This window comes from Oncorhynchus mykiss, unplaced genomic scaffold (genome assembly GCF_013265735.2).
Source record: "Oncorhynchus mykiss isolate Arlee unplaced genomic scaffold, USDA_OmykA_1.1 un_scaffold_130, whole genome shotgun sequence".
NCBI classification, from domain to species: Eukaryota; Metazoa; Chordata; class Actinopteri; order Salmoniformes; family Salmonidae; genus Oncorhynchus; species Oncorhynchus mykiss.
In genome coordinates this window covers 303,648-322,083 of record NW_023493663.1, presented here as the reverse complement: position 1 = coordinate 322,083, position 18,436 = coordinate 303,648, and the positions used below count along the sequence as shown (strand labels likewise).

Below are 18,436 nucleotides of genomic sequence, written 5' to 3'. Positions count from 1 at the left end.
GGCTCTGTACTGGTGGTGCCCCGATCTCGCAGCTGAATCATCTTTAGGAGACGGTCCTGGCGCTTGCTGGACTTTCTTGGGCGCCCTGAAGCCAACAACATAACATTCTGGAGTATATGCAAATTGCCATCATACAAACTGAGGCAGCAGACTATGAAAATTAATATTTGTGTCATTCTCAAAACTTTTGGCCACGATTCTTGTTGGGGATTAATCAGAATTAGTTGGGTAACATAGATAAGATGTTTTATTTTCATTATATGCTTGTGAGTTACTTCTCATCAGAATGTATCTTGTTGTACTATAGTGGTGGCCATTTGCAGTTATCCTTTCTCTGTCCTGGGTTCAGTTACTTGGGCCGCAGAGAGGGGAGAGGTCAAGCTTGTCTTCATGTGTAAACGTATATTTTAAACCATGTGAAGGGATGATTGATGGGGAACCAATTATCTCTTGGCTCCACAATGTCTGTGTGCCAGTCACTCCCTACTTTTCCCATCGGGGAGAGGAGGATGGCAGTGTCTGGAAATGTCTATGTTCCCTCTCTCGTTGCCCTTATCTTGACCTAGAGGCTCACTTTCCTCTCCGTGAGCTTGTCCAGAATTGGTTGTATTTGGGATGGGAGTGTCTAAAATTACAATTGATATATATCATTGGGTGGGGGTAATGTCTTGGTACCATTTTGTACCAAGAACGAGATAAGAGCTTTGTTTAGGAGACCAAACTGAACGATAATTTATAGCCAATGCTGTCTGGCTAGGGGATACTTCTCTCTGAAGTAAAGTCTTTCTTTGTGTAAGTTCCTAAGACCTGTGGTTTGTCATGTCGTCTAGGGGGGGTGGATCTTTGCTATAAAAGATCCCAGTTGCCATTATGTTGACCACTCTCAACTTTTCATTAGAGATACTGAAATGTTGAAAGTCAAAATGCTATTGCAAAAGCTTAATTATTATTAAAAGGTGAAGATTAAGCATAACTCTGACTGGTGTGTGATTTGCTCTCTCATCATTTGGTAATTAAGGAAATTTCCACGACACTCTACACACTACCAAGTGCGCTATTTTTCAGATGTTGCCCTACCGGAGTTACACAGTAATAGTGTCACTGCTATTAGCTTCACGACATACTATGGATTGCCGTTTGGGTCTTTACGTGTCAGAAAAGATACGTCAAATAAACACTATTTTATAATAACACAATTTGCCGCGTTAAATAAGCTTTTAATTTGACACGTCAAATAACACAGTTCTATTATAGAATGTCGTGTGTTCTGAATCTGCACGTTCAAAGCCAAGCAACACCACTACTATCAGCACTGTCAAAGCTGTACAGGAAAAGTCTGCAAACAAGCAAACACTGGCCACGAACGATGTGTTTACAATACCGCGTTGGGTAATAAAGCATTATTTGTTAGAACGCAACTTCTGGGGTAGCTAGCGTTAGCTTGGTACCTATCTAGCACCAATACAACCAGCCTGAAAACAATGACCAGTAGAAACTGCAGTCATTTTCATTATTCTTAGCAATGATTTAGGAATCCTTGAGTAAGTATTAGCTAGGTTGCCACTTGTTGTTCGGCTATTGAAATTGAACTTCAGTTCATGAAAATAAATAGCTAGCCAGCTACTTAACCCTGTTGCCCAAAGCTAACGTTATAAGCAGCCAGCTAGCTTCATCTGGCTAGTGAGGCTCGACCGGACCGGGTTATGTGTTGTGAAGCTAGCCACAATAAGGATTAGGCACAATAGTGGAATTTGCGAATTGCCTTCAAAATAAAAGTACTTATTTGAAAGTGATGCAGAAGGTTACAATTGGTGGAATCCTGCCATATTTAGACTAGATAATGTTAAACAAGGTTGGAATGTGAAGCAATGTGTAACGGTTTTCTTCGTGAGAAGGAGAGTCGGACCAAAATGCAGCGTGTCGATTGCGATTCATGTTTAATGAAAAAAACACACTAAACACAAACACTACAAAAACAATAAACGTAACGAAAACCTAAACAGCCTATCTGGTGAAAACACATAGACAGGAACACTAAGGACAGGAACAATCACCCACAACCACACAGTGAAACCCAGGCTACCTAAATATGGTTCCCAATCAGAGACAATGACGAACACCTGCCTCTGATTGAGAACCATATCAGGCCGAACATAGAACTAGACAAACTAGACATGTAACATAGAATGCCCACTCAGATCACACCCTGACCAATCAAAACATAGAAAATACAAAGTAAACTATGGTCAGGGCGTGACAGTACCCCCCCCCCCCCCCAAGGTGCGGACTCCGGCCGCAAAACCTGAACCTATAGGGGAGGGTCTGGGTGGGCATCTGTCCGCGGTGGCGGCTCTGGCGCTGGACGTGGACCCCACTCCATGACAGTTTTAATCCCCCTCCTAAACGTCCCTAAATAGGTTACCCACCACAATGATAACATGGGACAGAGGGACAGCTCGGGACAGAGGTAACTCGGGACAGATGGGTAGCTCAGCACTGAGAGGAAGCTCAGCACTGAGAAGAAGCTCAGCACTGAGAGGAAGCCCAGGCAGGTAGTAGAAACTACCAGAACCTGGCTGGCTGGCGGTTTCAGCAGATCCTGGTCGACTAGCAGATCTGGAAGAATCTGGTCGACTGGCGGATCTGGGAGAATCTGGTCGACTGGCAGATCTGGGAGAATCTGGACGACTGGCAGATCTGAGAGAGTCTGGACGACTGGCAGATCTGAGAGAGTCTGGACGACTGGCAGATCTGGAAGAGTCTGGACGACTGGCAGATCTGGAAGAGTCTGGTCGACTGGCAGATCTGGAAGAGTCTGGTCGACTGGCAGATCTGGAAGAGTCTGGTCGACTGGCAGATCTGGAAGAGTCTGGACGACTGGCAGATCTGGAAGAGTCTGGACGACTGGCAGATCTGGAAGAGTCTGGACGACTGGCAGATCTGGAAGAGTCTGGACGACTGGCAGATCTGGAAGAGTCTGGACGACTGGCAGATCTGGAAGAGTCTGGACGACGGGCAGATCTGGAAGAGTCTGGTCGACTGGCAGATCTGGAAGAGTCTGGTCGACTGGCAGATCTGGAAGAGTCTGGACGACTGGCAGATCTGGAAGAGTCTGGACGACTGGCAGATCTGGAAGAGTCTGGACGACTGGCAGATCTGGAAGAGACTGGTCGACACAGACTGGCTGCTCTGGCTGCTCCATGCTGACTGGCTGCTCCATGATGACTGGCAGCTCTGGCTGCTCCATGCTGACTGGCTGCTCCATGCTGACTGGCAGCTCTGGCTGCTCCATGCTGACTGGCTGCTCTGGCTGCTCCATGCTGACTGGCTGCTCCATGCTGACTGGCTGCTCCATGCTGACTGGCGGCCCTGGCTGCTCCATGCTGACTGGCGGCCCTGGCTGCTCCATGCTGACTGGCGGCCCTGGCTGCTCCATGCTAACTGGCAGCTCTGGCGGCTCCTTGCAGACTGGCAGCTCTGGCGGCTCCTTGCAGACTGGCAGCTTTGGCGGCATCCTGCAGACAGGCAGCTCTGGCGGCTCCTTGCAGACTGGCAGCTCCTTACAGACTGGCAGCTCTATGCAGACTGGCAGCTCCTTGCAGACTGGCAGCTCCTTGCAGACTGGCAGCTCTATGCTAACTGGCAGCTCTATGCTAACTGGCAGCTCTATGCTAACTGGCAGCTCTATGCTAACTGGCAGCTCTATGCTAACTGGCAGTTCTGAACAGGCGGGAGACTCCGGCAGCGCTGTAGAGAAGGAAGGCTCTAACAGCGCTAAACAGGCGGGAGACTCCGACAGCGCTGGAGAGGAGGAGGGCTCCGACAGCGCTGGACAGGCGAGGCGCACTGTAGGCCTGATGCGTGGTGCTGGCACTGGTGGTACTGGGCCGAGGACACGCACAGGAAGCCTGGTGCGGGGAGCTGCTACCGGAGGGCTGGGGTGTGGAGGTGGTACTGGAAAAACCGGACCGTGCAGGCGCACTGGAGCTCTTGAGCACCGAGCCTGCCCAACCTTACCTGGTTGAATGCTCACGGTCGCCCTGCCAGTGCGGCGAGGTGGAATAGCCCGCACTGGACTATGCAGGCGAACCGGAGACACCGAGCGCAAGGCTGGTGCCATGTAAACCGGCCCAAGGAGACGCACTGGGGACCAGCTGCGTAGAGCCGGCTTCATGGCATTAGGCTCGACGCTCAATCTAGCCCGGCAGACACGCGGAGCTGGAATATACCGCACCGGGCTATGCACCCGCACTGGAGACACCGTGCGCACCACTGCATAACACGGTGCCTGTCCGGTCTCTCTAGCCCCCCGGTAAGCACAGGGAGTCTGCCCAGGTCTCCTACCTGGCATAGCCATACTCCCTGTTAGCCCCCCCCCAAGAAATTTTTGGGGCTGCCTCTCAGGCTTCCATCCGCGTCGCCGTGCTGCCTTCTCATACCAGCGCCTCTCTGCTTTCACCGCCTCCATTCTACGGTAACCTTCCTCGCACTGCTCCAGCGAATCCCAGGCGGGCTCCGGCACTCTCCCTGGGTCGGCCGCCCACCTGTCGATCTCCTCCCAAGTAGTATACTCCATACTGTACTTCTCCTTGGGCTGTTCCTGTTGTTTCTTCTCCCGCTGCACCTTAGTGCGGCTACACTCCCCTGGTTTAGCCCAGGGTCCTCTCCCGTCGAGGATTTCCTCCCATGTCCAGAAATCCTTATTGCGCTTCTCCTCGCGCTGCTCCTGCCTGTTGACACGCTGCTTGGTCCTTTTGTGGTGGGTGATTCTGTAACGGTTTTCTTCGTGAGAAGGAGAGTCGGACCAAAATGCAGCGTGTCGATTGCGATTCATGTTTAATGAAAAAAACACACTAAACACAAACACTACAAAAACAATAAACGTAACGAAAACCTAAACAGCCTATCTGGTGAAAACACATAGACAGGAACACTAAGGACAGGAACAATCACCCACAACCACACAGTGAAACCCAGGCTACCTAAATATGGTTCCCAATCAGAGACAATGACGAACACCTGCCTCTGATTGAGAACCATATCAGGCCGAACATAGAACTAGACAAACTAGACATGTAACATAGAATGCCCACTCAGATCACACCCTGACCAATCAAAACATAGAAAATACAAAGTAAACTATGGTCAGGGCGTGACAAATGAAATGGGGTATCAGTCCCCTCGGTGACGCCGGCAGAACACAACCGTGAAAAGTTTACGCAAATATTAACGTTGTAGCTCTTATCGCGGGACTGTGACTGTGTAAAATCACCTCCCCAGTCAGTCTATTGTGTGTTTTGACATTCATATTGCACTCTACCGCTTTACCTAAGGATTGAGAATCAATGATATGATGTAACAGTCTACTCAATCCCCAAGATATTTTTTTCCAACATCCTCCTCAGAGTTTTCAGACTCCAAAACATCCATGCAGTATTGTTTTTCCTCAGGAATAGTGTTCAATACAAACAGGTTGACAATAAATGTGGCTCAATTCACAGTTGTTTCAGAGTCCCGCAATAAGAGCTATGATGCTAATGTTCTCAGGGTGTCACGGAGTAGACTGATACCCCATGTCATTGACCCACAATCCATAGGTAAGGCTGTACAGTGAAATAAGGATGCCCCCAATGCAACTCTAAAGTATAATACATCCAGTGTGATTTCAACAGATTTTTGTCAAATTAACAAATCATTGTCCTTTGTTGATTTCATATAACAACATTCCAACCTCGTTTAGCATGATCTATTCAATTATGGCATAATTATACTATTTGTATTCATTTGCATCACTGTCAATTACATACTTTTATTTTGAAGTCCACTATTATGGCTAATCCTTATTGTGGTTAGCTTAACATAGATGGGTCCGACCACCATTAATCAATTAATCTCTTTCTTGGAGGACCTGATGCCCCAGGACTACCTGACATGATGACTCCTTGTTGTCCCCAGTCCACCTGGCCGTGCTGCTGCTCCAGTTTAAACTGTTCTGCCTTATTATTATTCGACCATGCTGGTCATTTATGAACATTTGAACATCTTGGCCATGTTCTGTTATAATCTCCACCCGGCACAGCCAGAAGAGGACTGGCCATCCCACATATGCTCTCTCTAATTCTCTCTTTCTTTCTCTCTCTCGGAGGACCTGAGCCCTAGGACCATGCCCCAGGAATACCTGACATGATGACTCCTTGCTGTCCCCAGTCCACCTGGTTGTGCTGCTGCTCCAGTTTCAACTGTTCTGCCTTATTATTATTCGACCATGCTGGTCATTTATGAACATTTGAACATCTTGGCCATGTTCTGTTATAATCTCCACCCGGCACAGCCAGAAGAGGACTGGCCACCCCACATAGCCTGGTTCCTCTCTAGGTTTCTTCCTAGGTTTTGGCCTTTCTAGGGAGTTTTTCCTAGCCACCGTGCTTCTACACCTGCATTGCTTGCTGTTTGGGGTTTTAGGCTGGGTTTCTGTACAGCACTTTGAGATATCAGCTGATGTACGAAGGGCTATATAAATAAATTTGATTTGATTTGAAATAAGAACTGTCTTATAAATTAGGGTTATTTTAGATGATGACACCTAGCCTTATAGTTAGCTAGCTAACTACAGCTACTGAAACAGATGTTAGCTAGCTAACTACAGCTACTGAAACAGATGTTAGCTGGCTAACTACAGCTACTGAAACAGATGTTAGCTGGCTAACTACAGCTACTGAAACAGATGTTAGCTGGCTAACTACAGCTACTGAAACAGATGTTAGCTAGCTAACTACAGCTACTGAAACAGATGTTAGCTAGCTAACTACAGCTACTGAAACAGATGTTAGCTAGCTAACTACAGCTACTGAAACAGATGTTGGCTAGCTAACTACAGCTACTGAAACAGATGTTAGCTAGCTAACTACAGCTACTGAAACAGATGTTAGCTAGCTAACTACAGCTACTGAAACAGATGTTAGCTAGCTAACTACAGCTACTGAAACAGATGTTAGCTAGCTAACTACAGCTACTGAAACAGATGTTAGCTAGCTAACTATAGCTACTGAAACAGATGTTAGCTAGCTAACTACAGCTACTGAAACAGATGTTGGCTAGCTAACTACAGCTACTGAAACAGATGTTAGCTAGCTAACTACAGCTACTGAAACAGATGTTAGCTAGCTAACTACAGCTACTGAAACAGATGTTAGCTAGCTAACTACAGCTACTGAAACAGATGTTAGCTAGCTAACTATAGCTACTGAAACAGATTGTTGTTTTGCTATGTTTTTGGGGAATAACATTGTTTGCATCCATGAGCTAGCTAGCTTTTTTCTATGACCAGCACTGTAGGTGCGCGAGATAATTTTACCAGCATCATAGCATACGTATCGATGAATCGCTGTGACATATGAAATAGGAGTGATCGTGTAATCAATGTGTAATAACCACATAAAACAATGTATGACCGTGTTAAATGATTATGTGAAGGGCAGTCATATTCAGGTCCTGATTGGTCAACAAGCTTTTAGTCCACATCAAGTAACTGATGCAGCATTATAATCAGATTTAAAAACAGGTTAAAGTACACCTTATAGAACAACACTAACTGTGAAGAGACACACAAAAGGTACAGACACACGCACACACATGATAAGACACGCACTCTACACATGTACACTGTAATATTGTTGTATGGTGGTATTATACATGTTGTATTGTAGATATGTAGTGGTGTAATAATGTTATATAATGTACTGTTTTATCTTGTGTTTTATATGTAATGTAAGTGCCAAAATGGGTTCCCGAGTGGCGCAGCGGTCTAAGACACTGTATCTCAGTGCAAGAAGCGTCACTACAGTCCCTGGTTCGAATCCAGGCTGTATCACATCCGGCGGCGCACAATTGACCCAGCGTCGTCCAGGTTTAGCCGTCATTGTAATTAAGAATTTGTCCTTAACCGACTTGCCTCGTTTAAATAAAGAATAAAAATAAATGTGTTTGGACCCCTAATAAATTAATATGGGCAAATTAAAATCTGTCATGTTGTCCAGCACCACATTTTCCTAACGGAAACCCTGTGTTCAGTCAGTCTTACCTACGATCTGTCCCCGTACTGCATCACTGTCTGATGGATTCAGCTTACACAGATCCAACCGCTGGTCTGGAGAGAGAGAGAGAGAGCGAGAGAGAGCGAGAGAGAGCGAGAGAGAGCGAGAGAGAGCGAGAGAGAGAGAGAGAGAGACAGAGACAGAGAGACAGAGAGACAGAGAGAGACAGAGAGACAGAGAGACAGAGAGACAGAGAGACAGAGAGACAGAGAGACACAGAGAGAGAGAGAGAGAGAGAGAGAGAGTGGAGTTTGTAGTGTACCCGTGTGCTACAGATCCATGCCAGAACATGTCAATCTGCTAACATAACTAAAGCCCCCCCGTTGTAACTGCCGTCGGCAGTAAAGGTCTGAACATGTTTTGGACACTTTTGGTACCTAATAAAACTGATATTTGTCAGTCCCCTTCACTTTCCCAAATGTGGTTACATTATAGCCTTATTCTAAAATTGATCAAATAAAGCATTTCCCTCATCAAGCTACACACAATACCCCATAATGACATCACAATACCCCATAATGACATCACCATACCCCATAATGACATCACAATACCCCATAATGACATCACAATACCCCATAATGACATCACAATACCCCATAATGACATCACAATACCCCATAATGACATCACAATACCCCATATTGGCAAAACGAAAAGTTTTTAAAAAACATTTTAGCAAATATATAAAAAATTCTGAACAGAAATACCTTATTTACATAAGTATTCAGACCATTTTCTATGAGACTCAAAACTGAGCTCAGGTCCGTCCTGTTTATTATGGATCCCCATTAGTTCCTGCCAAGGCAGCAGCTACTCTTCCTGGAGTTTATTATGGATCCCCATTAGTTCCTGCCAAGGCAGCAGCTACTCTTCCTGGGGTTTATTATGGATCCCCATTAGTTCCTGCCAAGGCAGCAGCTACTCTTCCTGGAGTTTATTATGGATCCCCATTAGTTCCTGCCAAGGCAGCAGCTACTCTTCCTGGAGTTTATTATGGATCCCCATTAGTTCCTGCCAAGGCAGCAGCTACTCTTCCTGGGGTTTATTATGGATCCCCATTAGTTCCTGCCAAGGCAGCAGCTACTCTTCCTGGAGTTTATTATGGATCCCCATTAGTTCCTGCCAAGGCAGCAGCTACTCTTCCTGGGGTTTATTATGGATCCCCATTAGCTGCAAGGCTACAGCTACTCTTCCTGGGGTTTATTATGGATCCCCATTAGTTCCTGCCAAGGCAGCAGCTACTCTTCATGGGGTCCAGCAAAATTAAGGCAGTTATATAATTTTAGAAGTGAAACCATGCACCTGAACAAAGATAGCGCAGACGTGGAGGAGGTACTGCTCTGTTTCAGCTGGTATGGTCAGTCTAGCTGTATGGAGGAGGTACTGCTCTGTTTCAGCTGGTATGGTCAGTCTAGCTGTATGGAGGAGGAGGTACTGCTCTGTTTCAGCTGGTATGGTCAGTCTAGCTGTATGGAGAAGGTACTGCTCTGTTTCAGCTGGTATGGTCAGTCTAGCTGTATGGAGGAGGTACTGCTCTGTTTCAGCTGGTATGGTCAGTCTAGCTGTATGGAGGAGGTACTGCTCTGTTTCAGCTGGTATGGTCAGTCTAGCTGTATGGAGGAGAAGGTACTGCTCTGTTTCAGCTGGTATGGTCAGTCTAGCTGTATGGAGGAGAAGGTACTGCTCTGTTTCAGCTGGTATGGTCAGTCTAGCTGTATGGAGGAGGTACTGCTCTGTTTCAGACGTGCGAATGCCTTTTGAATCATAGTTATACAATTGGAAAAACATTACAATACATATGTGTGTGTGTGTGTGTGTGTGTCTTACAGCCTGTGTCTTTCAGTCTGCTGATGGAGTTAGCCAGCAGTCGTATACAGCCTGTGTGTGTATGTGTGTGTGTGTGTCTTACAGCCAGTGTCTTTCAGTCTGCTGATGGAGTTAGCCAGCAGTCGTATACAGCCCAGGAACCCGGCGCCCTGCCGCTTGTGGATCTTCTTATGGTTCCACACACTGATGGTGATGGAGTCTGTCTTCCCTATGTACCTACACGCACACGCACACACACGCACACACACACACACACACACAAACACACAGGTCAGGATTAGAGGTCGACAGATTAATTAGGGCCGATTTCAAGTTTTCATAACAATCTTTAAATCGTCCGATTACATTTCTCCACGAGGAGACTGAGTGGCAGGACGACCACCTTGTGGCTGATTACATTTCTCCACGAGGAGACTGAGTGGCAGGATGACCACCTTGTGGCTGATTACATTTCTCCACGAGGAGACTGAGTGGCAGGACGACCACCTTGTGGCTGATTACATTTCTCCACGAGGAGACTGAGTGGCAGGATGACCACCTTGTGGCTGATTACATTTCTCCACGAGGAGACTGAGTGGCAGGATGACCACCTTGTGGCTGATTACATTTCTCCACGAGGAGACTGAGTGGCAGGACGACCACCTTGTGGCTGATTACATTTCTCCACGAGGAGACTGAGTGGCAGGACGACCACCTTGTGGCTGATTACATTTCTCCACGAGGAGACTGAGTGGCAGGACGACCACCTTGTGGCTGATTACATTTCTCCACGAGGAGACTGAGTGGCAGGACGACCACCTTGTGGCTGATTACATTTCTCCACGAGGGGACTGAGTGGCAGGATGACCACCTTGTGGCTGATTACATTTCTCCACGAGGAGACTGAGTGGCAGGATGACCACCTTGTGGCTGATTACATTTCTCCACGAGGAGACTGAGTGGCAGGATGACCACCTTGTGGCTGATTACATTTCTCCACGAGGAGACTGAGTGGCAGAATGACCACCTTGTGGCTGATTACATTTCTCCACGAGGAGACTGAGTGGCAGGATGACCACCTTGTGGCTGATTACATTTCTCCACGAGGAGACTGAGTGGCAGGATGACCACCTTGTGGCTGATTACATTTCTCCACGAGGAGACTGAGTGGCAGGATGACCACCTTGTGGCTGATTACATTTCTCCACGAGGAGACTGAGTGGCAGGATGACCACCTGGTACACAGGTGCAGCGTCAAAATGACCTTGTGGCTGCAAGGAGCCAAGGTAAGTTGCTGCTGTGGTTGATACAATGTAACAGCAATATTCAGGCTGAGGGATGCCACCCGTTAGATAAAATACAGAACGGTCTTTCACTGAAAGAATAAACATTTTGTTTTCAAAATGATGGTTTCTGGATTTGACCATATTAATGACCCGAGGCTCGTATTTATGTGTGTTATTATATTATAATTAAATATATGATTTGATATTTTATAGAGCAGTCTGACTGAGCGGTGGTAGGCAGCAGCAGGCTCGTAAGCATTCATTCAAACTTTACTGTGTTTGCGAGCAGCTCTTAGCAATGCTTGAAGCATAGCTCTGTTTACAACTTCAAGCGTACCAACTCCCGAGATTAGGCTGCAATACTATAGTACCAACTCCCGAGATGAGGCTGGCAATACTATAGTACCAACTCCCGAGATTAGGCTGGCAATACTATAGTACCAACTCCCGAGATTAGGCTGGCAATACTATAGTACCAACTCCCGAGATTAGACTGGCAATACTATAGTACCAACTCCCGAGATGAGGCTGGCAATACTATAGTGCCAACTCCCGAGATGAGGCTGGCAATACTATAGTACCAACTCCCGAGATGAGGCTGGCAATACTATAGTACCAACTCCCGAGATGAGGCTGGCAATACTATAGTACCAACTCCCGAGATGAGGCTGGCAATACTATAGTACCAACTCCCGAGATGAGGCTGGCAATACTATAGTACCAATTAGAACATCCAATAGTCAAAAGGTATATGAAATACAAATGGTAGAGAGAGAAATAGTCCTATAATTCCTAGAATAACTTCAACCTAAAACTTCTTCCCTGGGAATATTGAAGACTCATGTTAAAAGGAACCACCAGCTTTCATATGTTCTCATGTTCGGAGCAAGGAATTTAAACGTTAGCTTTCTTACATGGCACATGTTGCACTTTTACTTTCTTCTCCAATACAGGGTACCAGTACTGAGTAATGATAACTAGGCTATATACACACACAGGGTACCAGTACTGAGTAACGATAACTAGGTTATATACACAGGGTACCAGTACTGAGTAACGATAACTAGACTATATACACAGGGTACCAGTACTGAGTAACATTAACTAGGTTATATACACAGAGTACCAGTACTGAGTAACGATAACTAGGCTATATACACAGAGTACCAGTACTGAGTAATGATAGCTAGGTTATATACACAGGGTACCAGTACTGAGTAACGATAACTAGGTTATATACACAGGGTACCAGTACTGAGTAATGATAACTAGGTTATATACACAGGGTACCAGTACTGAGTAACGATAACTAGACTATATACACAGGGTACCAGTACTGAGTAATGATAACTAGGTTATATACACAGGGTACCAGTACTGAGTAACATTAACTAGGTTATATACACAGGGTACCAGTACTGAGTCGATGTGCAGTGGCTGAGGTGACTGAGGTAGATATGCATGTATAGGTAGGTAGATATGCATGTATAGGTAGGGACATCACTGCATCACGCTAGCTCCCCGCTCGTCACGTTAGCTCCCCACAATGTCCCTACAGGCTAGAAGACTTTCCAGAAGGCCGTCTACTGCCTCGGTGAACCGACCGTCTACTGCCTCGGTGAACCGACCGTCTACTGCCTCGGTGAACAGACCGTCTACTGCCTCGGTGAACAGACCGTCTACTGCCTCGGTGAACAGACCGTCTACTGCCTCGGTGAACAGACCGTCTACTGCCTCGGTGAACAGACCGTCTACTGCCTCGGTGAACAGACCATGTGTGTAGGGCACCGACGTCCTCTTGCCTCAGGGAACAGACCATCTACTGCCTCGGTGAACAGACAGTCTACTGCCTCGGTGAACAGACCATGTGTGTAGGGCACCGACATCCTCCTGCCTCAATGAACAGACCATCTACTGCCTCAGTGAACAGACCGTGTGTGTTGGGCACCGACGTCCTCCTGCCTCAGTGAACAGACCCATTTACTGCCTTGGTGAACAACAAATGCTAGCAACACAACAACAACATGGTAGCATCACAGCATGCTAGCAACACAACAACAAGATGGTAGCAACACAGCATGCTAGCAACAAAACAACAACATGGTAGCAACACGGCATGGTAGCAACACAGCATGCTAGCAACACACCATGACAACAACATGGAGGCAACACAACATGGTAGCATCACAGCATGCTAGCAACACAAGATGACAACACAGCATGCTAGCAACACAAGATGACAACACAGCATGCCAGCAACACAAGATGACAACACAGCATGCTAGCAACACAAGATGACAAACACAGCATGCTAGCAACACAAGATGACAACACAGCATGGTAGCAACACATGACAACACATCATGGTAGCAACACAAGATGACAACAACACATGACAACAGCATGGTAGCAACACAACATGACAACAACATGGCAGCAACTAATGACAACACAGCACGGTAGCAACACAACATGACAACAACATGGCAGCAACTATTGACAACACAGCACGGTAGCAACACAACAACATAGCATGGCAGCAACTAATGACAACACAGCACGGTAGCAACACAACAACATAGCATGGCAGCAACTAATGACAACACAGCACGGTAGCAACACAACAACATAGCATGGCAGCAACTAATGACAACACAGCACGGTAGCAACACAACAACATGGCAGCAACTAATGACAACACAGCACGGTAGCAACACAACAACATAGCATGGCAGCAACTAATGACAACACAGCACGGTAGCAACACAACAACATGGCAGCAACTAATGACAACACAGCACGGTAGCAACACAACAACATGGCAGCAACTAATGACAACACAGCACGGTAGCAACACAACATGACAACACAGCACGGTAGCAACACAACAACATGGCAGCAACTAATGACAACACAGCACGGTAGCAACACAACATGACAACACAGCACGGTAGCAACACAACATGACAACACAGCACGGTAGCAACACAACAACATGGCAGCAACTAATGACAACACAGCACGGTATAGACAACGGACACAGACAACGGACAAGAAGAGAGAGCAGTAAAATAAAAGTCATCAATGGAAGGGAAACAGACTGTAGCCCCATGAAATCAGCCCCTCTTGCTCAATAACTCAACGCCCACTGTGACGGCCCTGAATTCTCTGACCCGTCTCAGTGCTTAAAAAGGAACGGAACGATATCAACCGGTTCGAACCGGATCAGAACTTTATTTTGCTGTTCAGTGGGTGTGTGGGTTTCAGCGGGTTTACTCACAGGTCATAGTGTTGGTTCCATTTGGGGTCCAGAGTGCTCTTCACTGTGTCTGTAGAATGACACTGTCCTGATCCATCCACCACTACCTTTGCAAATGGGTCTGGCAACCCTACACACACACACACACACACACACACACACACACACATTATAAAGTAGAATGTGAAAGAGAGAGGAAGACAGAAAGAGAGATGGAGACACAGAGAGAGGAGGGATCAGAGATACTTACAGAAGGAGACAGACAGAGAGGAGGGATCAGAGATACTTACAGAAGGAGACAGACAGAGAGGAGGGATCAGAGATACTTACAGAAGGAGACAGACAGAGAGGAGGGATCAGAGATACTTACAGAAGGAGACAGACAGAGAGGAGGGATCAGAGATACTTACAGAAGGAGACAGACAGAGAGGAGGGATCAGAGATACTTACAGAAGGAGACAGGCAGAGAAGAGGGATCAGAGATACTTACAGAAGGAGACAGGCAGAGAAGAGGGATCAGAGATACTTACGGAAGAAGTCTTTCTTTGCAAGGTTCTTGGCACATAAGACTAAAAACACAGAACAGACAACTGTCAGTCAACCAAACAGATGTCGCTACAGACAGCTTGACAGCCAATCAGATCAGTGACTGGCTGCTGTAAGCCAATCAACAGATGTCTCTTCACCTCCCCACAGCTTCTCTCTTCATCTCCCTCCCTTTCTCTCCCACAGCTTCTCTCTCTCCTCCTCTTCCCACAGCTTCTCTCTTCTCCTCCTCCCCACAGCTTCTCTCTCTCTCCTCCTCCCCACAGCTTCTCTCTCATCCTCCTCCCCACAGCTTCTCTCATCCTCCTCCCACAGCTTCTCTCTCCTCCTCCTCCCCACAGCTTCTCTCTCATCCTCCTCCCTACAGCGTCTCTCTCATCCTCCTCCCCACAGCTTCTCTCTCTCCTCCTCCCCACAGCTTCTCTCTCTCCTCCTCCCCACAGCTTCTCTCTCATCCTCCTCCCCACAGCTTCTCTCTCCTCCTCCTCCTCCTCCCCACAGCTTCTCTCATCATCCTCCCCACAGCTTCTCTCTCATCCTCCTCCCCACAGCTTCTCTCTCCTCCTCCTCCTCCCCACAGCTTCTCTCTCTCATCCTCCTCCCCACAGCTTCTCTCTCCTCCTCCCCACAGCTTCTCTCTCTCTCCTCCCCACAGCTTCTCTCTCTCATCCTCCTCCCCACAGCTTCTCTCTCATCCTCCTCCCCACAGCTTCTCTCTCATCCTCCTCCCCACAGCTTCTCTCTCCTCCTCCCCACAGCTTCTCTCTCTCTCATCCTCCTCCCCACAGCTTCTCTCTCCTCCTCCCCACAGCTTCTCTCTCTCTCCTCCCCACAGCTTCTCTCTCTCATCCTCCTCCCCACAGCTTCTCTCTCCTCCTCCCCACAGCTTCTCTCTCTCTCCTCCCCACAGCTTCTCTCTCTCATCCTCCTCCCCACAGCTTCTCTCTCTCATCCTCCTCCCCACAGCTTCTCTCTCCTCCTCCCCACAGCTTCTCTCTCTCATCCTCCTCCCTACAGCTTCTCTCTCATCCTCCTCCCCACAGCTTCTCTCTCCTCCTTCTCCTCCCCCCCACAGCTTCTCTCAGCATCTATCCTGTGTATGTGTGTGTAGTGTATTTCAGTGTGTGTCTGTGGTGACCTGGTCTCATTGAGAGTATTAAATGGTCTCTTGCTCTCTCACCATGTTATCCTTTTACACGTTGTGTATTTTATTCCTTATGTTATTATTTTTTCCATTTCTCTCTCTCTGCATTGTTGGTAAGGGCCCTGAAGTAAGCGTTTCACTGTTAGCCTACACCTGTTGTCTCTCTCTGACCCTAACCCACCTGTTGTCTCTCTCTGACCCTAACCCACCTGTTGTCTCTCTCTGACCCTAACCCACCTGTTGTCTCTCTCTGACCCTAACCCACCTGTTGTCTCTCTCTGACCCTAACCCACCTGTTGTCTCTCTCTGACCCTAACCCACCTGTTGTCTCTCTCTGACCCTAACCCACCTGTTGTCTCTCTCTGACCCTAACCCACCTGTTGTTTGTGACAGATACAGGTCTCATTTGGATACACAGCTGGAACAATGTCTGTTACTGTAGTAGTTAATGGAAGCCGTGCAGACTGGCTGGGTCTCTATTCACATGGAGATGATGTCTTTCTGCAGTCTGGACTGAGCTTCGTCCACTGGTTCACACAGCAACACTGTGTGTGGTTTGCTATCTAATAGACGTGTGCCAACACTCTGGGTGTGACATGCTTACTAAACACACTCAGCAGATGAATTGTCTGGCTAACTAACGTTATCGGCTAACTACTAACGAGCCAACTATAAAAAATAAAATAAAAAATATCTAGGTGCTAGTCAACGTTACTGAGCGGCTTAATTTGCTCTAGAAACCCTACCAACTAGCTGCTTTGAGATCAGTTAGCTAGCTAACTGGTTAGCCAGGTTAGATATCTTGGTAATGTAGAGAGCAGGTCAGTTATAGGGGAAGTAGTTCGCTAGAATAGCTCCTGAATAGTCTAGGAAGGGCACTGGTTAGGTCTAGTTAGGACGCTGGTTAGGACTAGTTAGGCCACCGTGGCAGGAGGACACTGGTTAGGTCTAGTTAAGACACTGGTTAGGTCTAGTTAAACCACTGTGGCAGAAGGACACTGGTTAGGTTTAGTTAGGACACTGGTTAGGTCTAGATAGGACACTGGTTAGGTCTAGTTAAACCACTGTGGCAGAAGGACACTGGTTAGGTTTAGTTAGGACACTGGTTAGGTCTAGATAGGACACTGGTTAGGTCTAGTTAGGCCACCGTGGCAGGAGGACACTGGTTAGGTCTCGTTAGGACACTGGTTAGGTCTAGTTAGGACACTGGTTAGGTCTAGTTAGGCCACCGTGGCAGGAGGACACTGGTTAGGTCTCGTTAGGACACTGGTTAGGTCTAGTTAGGACACTGGTCAACTAAACAGAGTAGTATTCAGCTCATGACTAACCTACTAACTAACTGTTCCCGTTAGTTAACTAGCCAAACACCTTGGACGAGGCTGTTACAATGGCATTTGGCAGAGACAAACCTGCCTGTTAAATCAGGCGAATATTAGACGCCTTTCAATCTAAATAGCTAGTTAATAACGTTAATGAAGTAGCTATCCTCATCCGTTTGTTGAGTTATTTGAACTAACTAATAAGAGTTAAGGCCTAGTTAACGTTACCTATTGTACGTAACGTTAGATGTCAGTAAATAGAGAAACCCCCGGATGTGAACCCTGTCCAGTGTCGCTGGCGCCATGACAGGCTCGGAAATGGAGCTCTGTCCACCCCCCTGTTACAGGCTTTTAAATCCCGAATAATACAAATGAAACCGTAAGCGCTTTCACGGTGTTTTAGTTAGTTTACCTGTCAGGCGGATTTTGATGCTGGACCCGGTCCTCCGAGACCCAGGACCCGACATCACAGCGGAAGAACTGTTACTGTAAACTCCCGTTTTTTTGTTGGTGTCGCTCCAACACACCAACTCGACACTCCTTCCTGGGGGATAGTACTCTAGGTTGTCAGAATATGTGGCTTGTGTCTGTCTTCTTCAGGGGTTAAATGTGTATTATTTCCTGGCGAAATCCCCCGTCCCGATCGAGCCGCAACACAGACGGACATTTTCGGTGGCTCTGGACCATAGAATTAGAATACTAGAAGACCATAGAATTAGAAAACTAGAAGGGACATGAACCGTCTTATGATTGTCTAAAGGGCGGCCATGTTGGTCAGGGAGTCGACCAACCATGGTTTCCCAGAGCTGTAAGATAAGATATTGTGAAAAATAATGAATGTAAATCATTTATCTGCACTGTATGTGTGTTAGCTAGCTGGCCAGCCAGTTTTAGAGGAATGATTTCCATTATTTTAATTAAATGCCAACATTCAAACAATGCAGTCAATCCACCACAGCCAACAAACAAAACATTTATGG

General features: G+C 47.0%; 1 protein-coding gene across 2 annotated transcripts in view; it reads right to left on the bottom strand.

Moving 5' to 3' along the window:
- The window catches only part of LOC110516851 (E3 ubiquitin-protein ligase SMURF1), a 50,655-nt gene extending 32,491 nt beyond the window's left edge, over positions 1–18,164 (bottom strand). For both annotated transcript variants that reach the window (XM_036972260.1, XM_036972261.1), the window contains exons 1-5: positions 17,869–18,164; positions 14,978–15,016; positions 14,469–14,577; positions 10,006–10,139; positions 8,081–8,146 (exon numbers count right to left, since the gene is read on the bottom strand). In XM_036972260.1, coding sequence (XP_036828155.1) covers positions 8,081–8,146; positions 10,006–10,139; positions 14,469–14,577; positions 14,978–15,016; positions 17,869–17,923 — 403 coding nt within the window. In that variant the 5' untranslated portion in view covers positions 17,924–18,164. The remainder of the gene's footprint in view (positions 1–8,080; positions 8,147–10,005; positions 10,140–14,468; positions 14,578–14,977; positions 15,017–17,868) is intronic.
- Between the last annotated feature and the right edge of the window lie 272 nt (positions 18,165–18,436).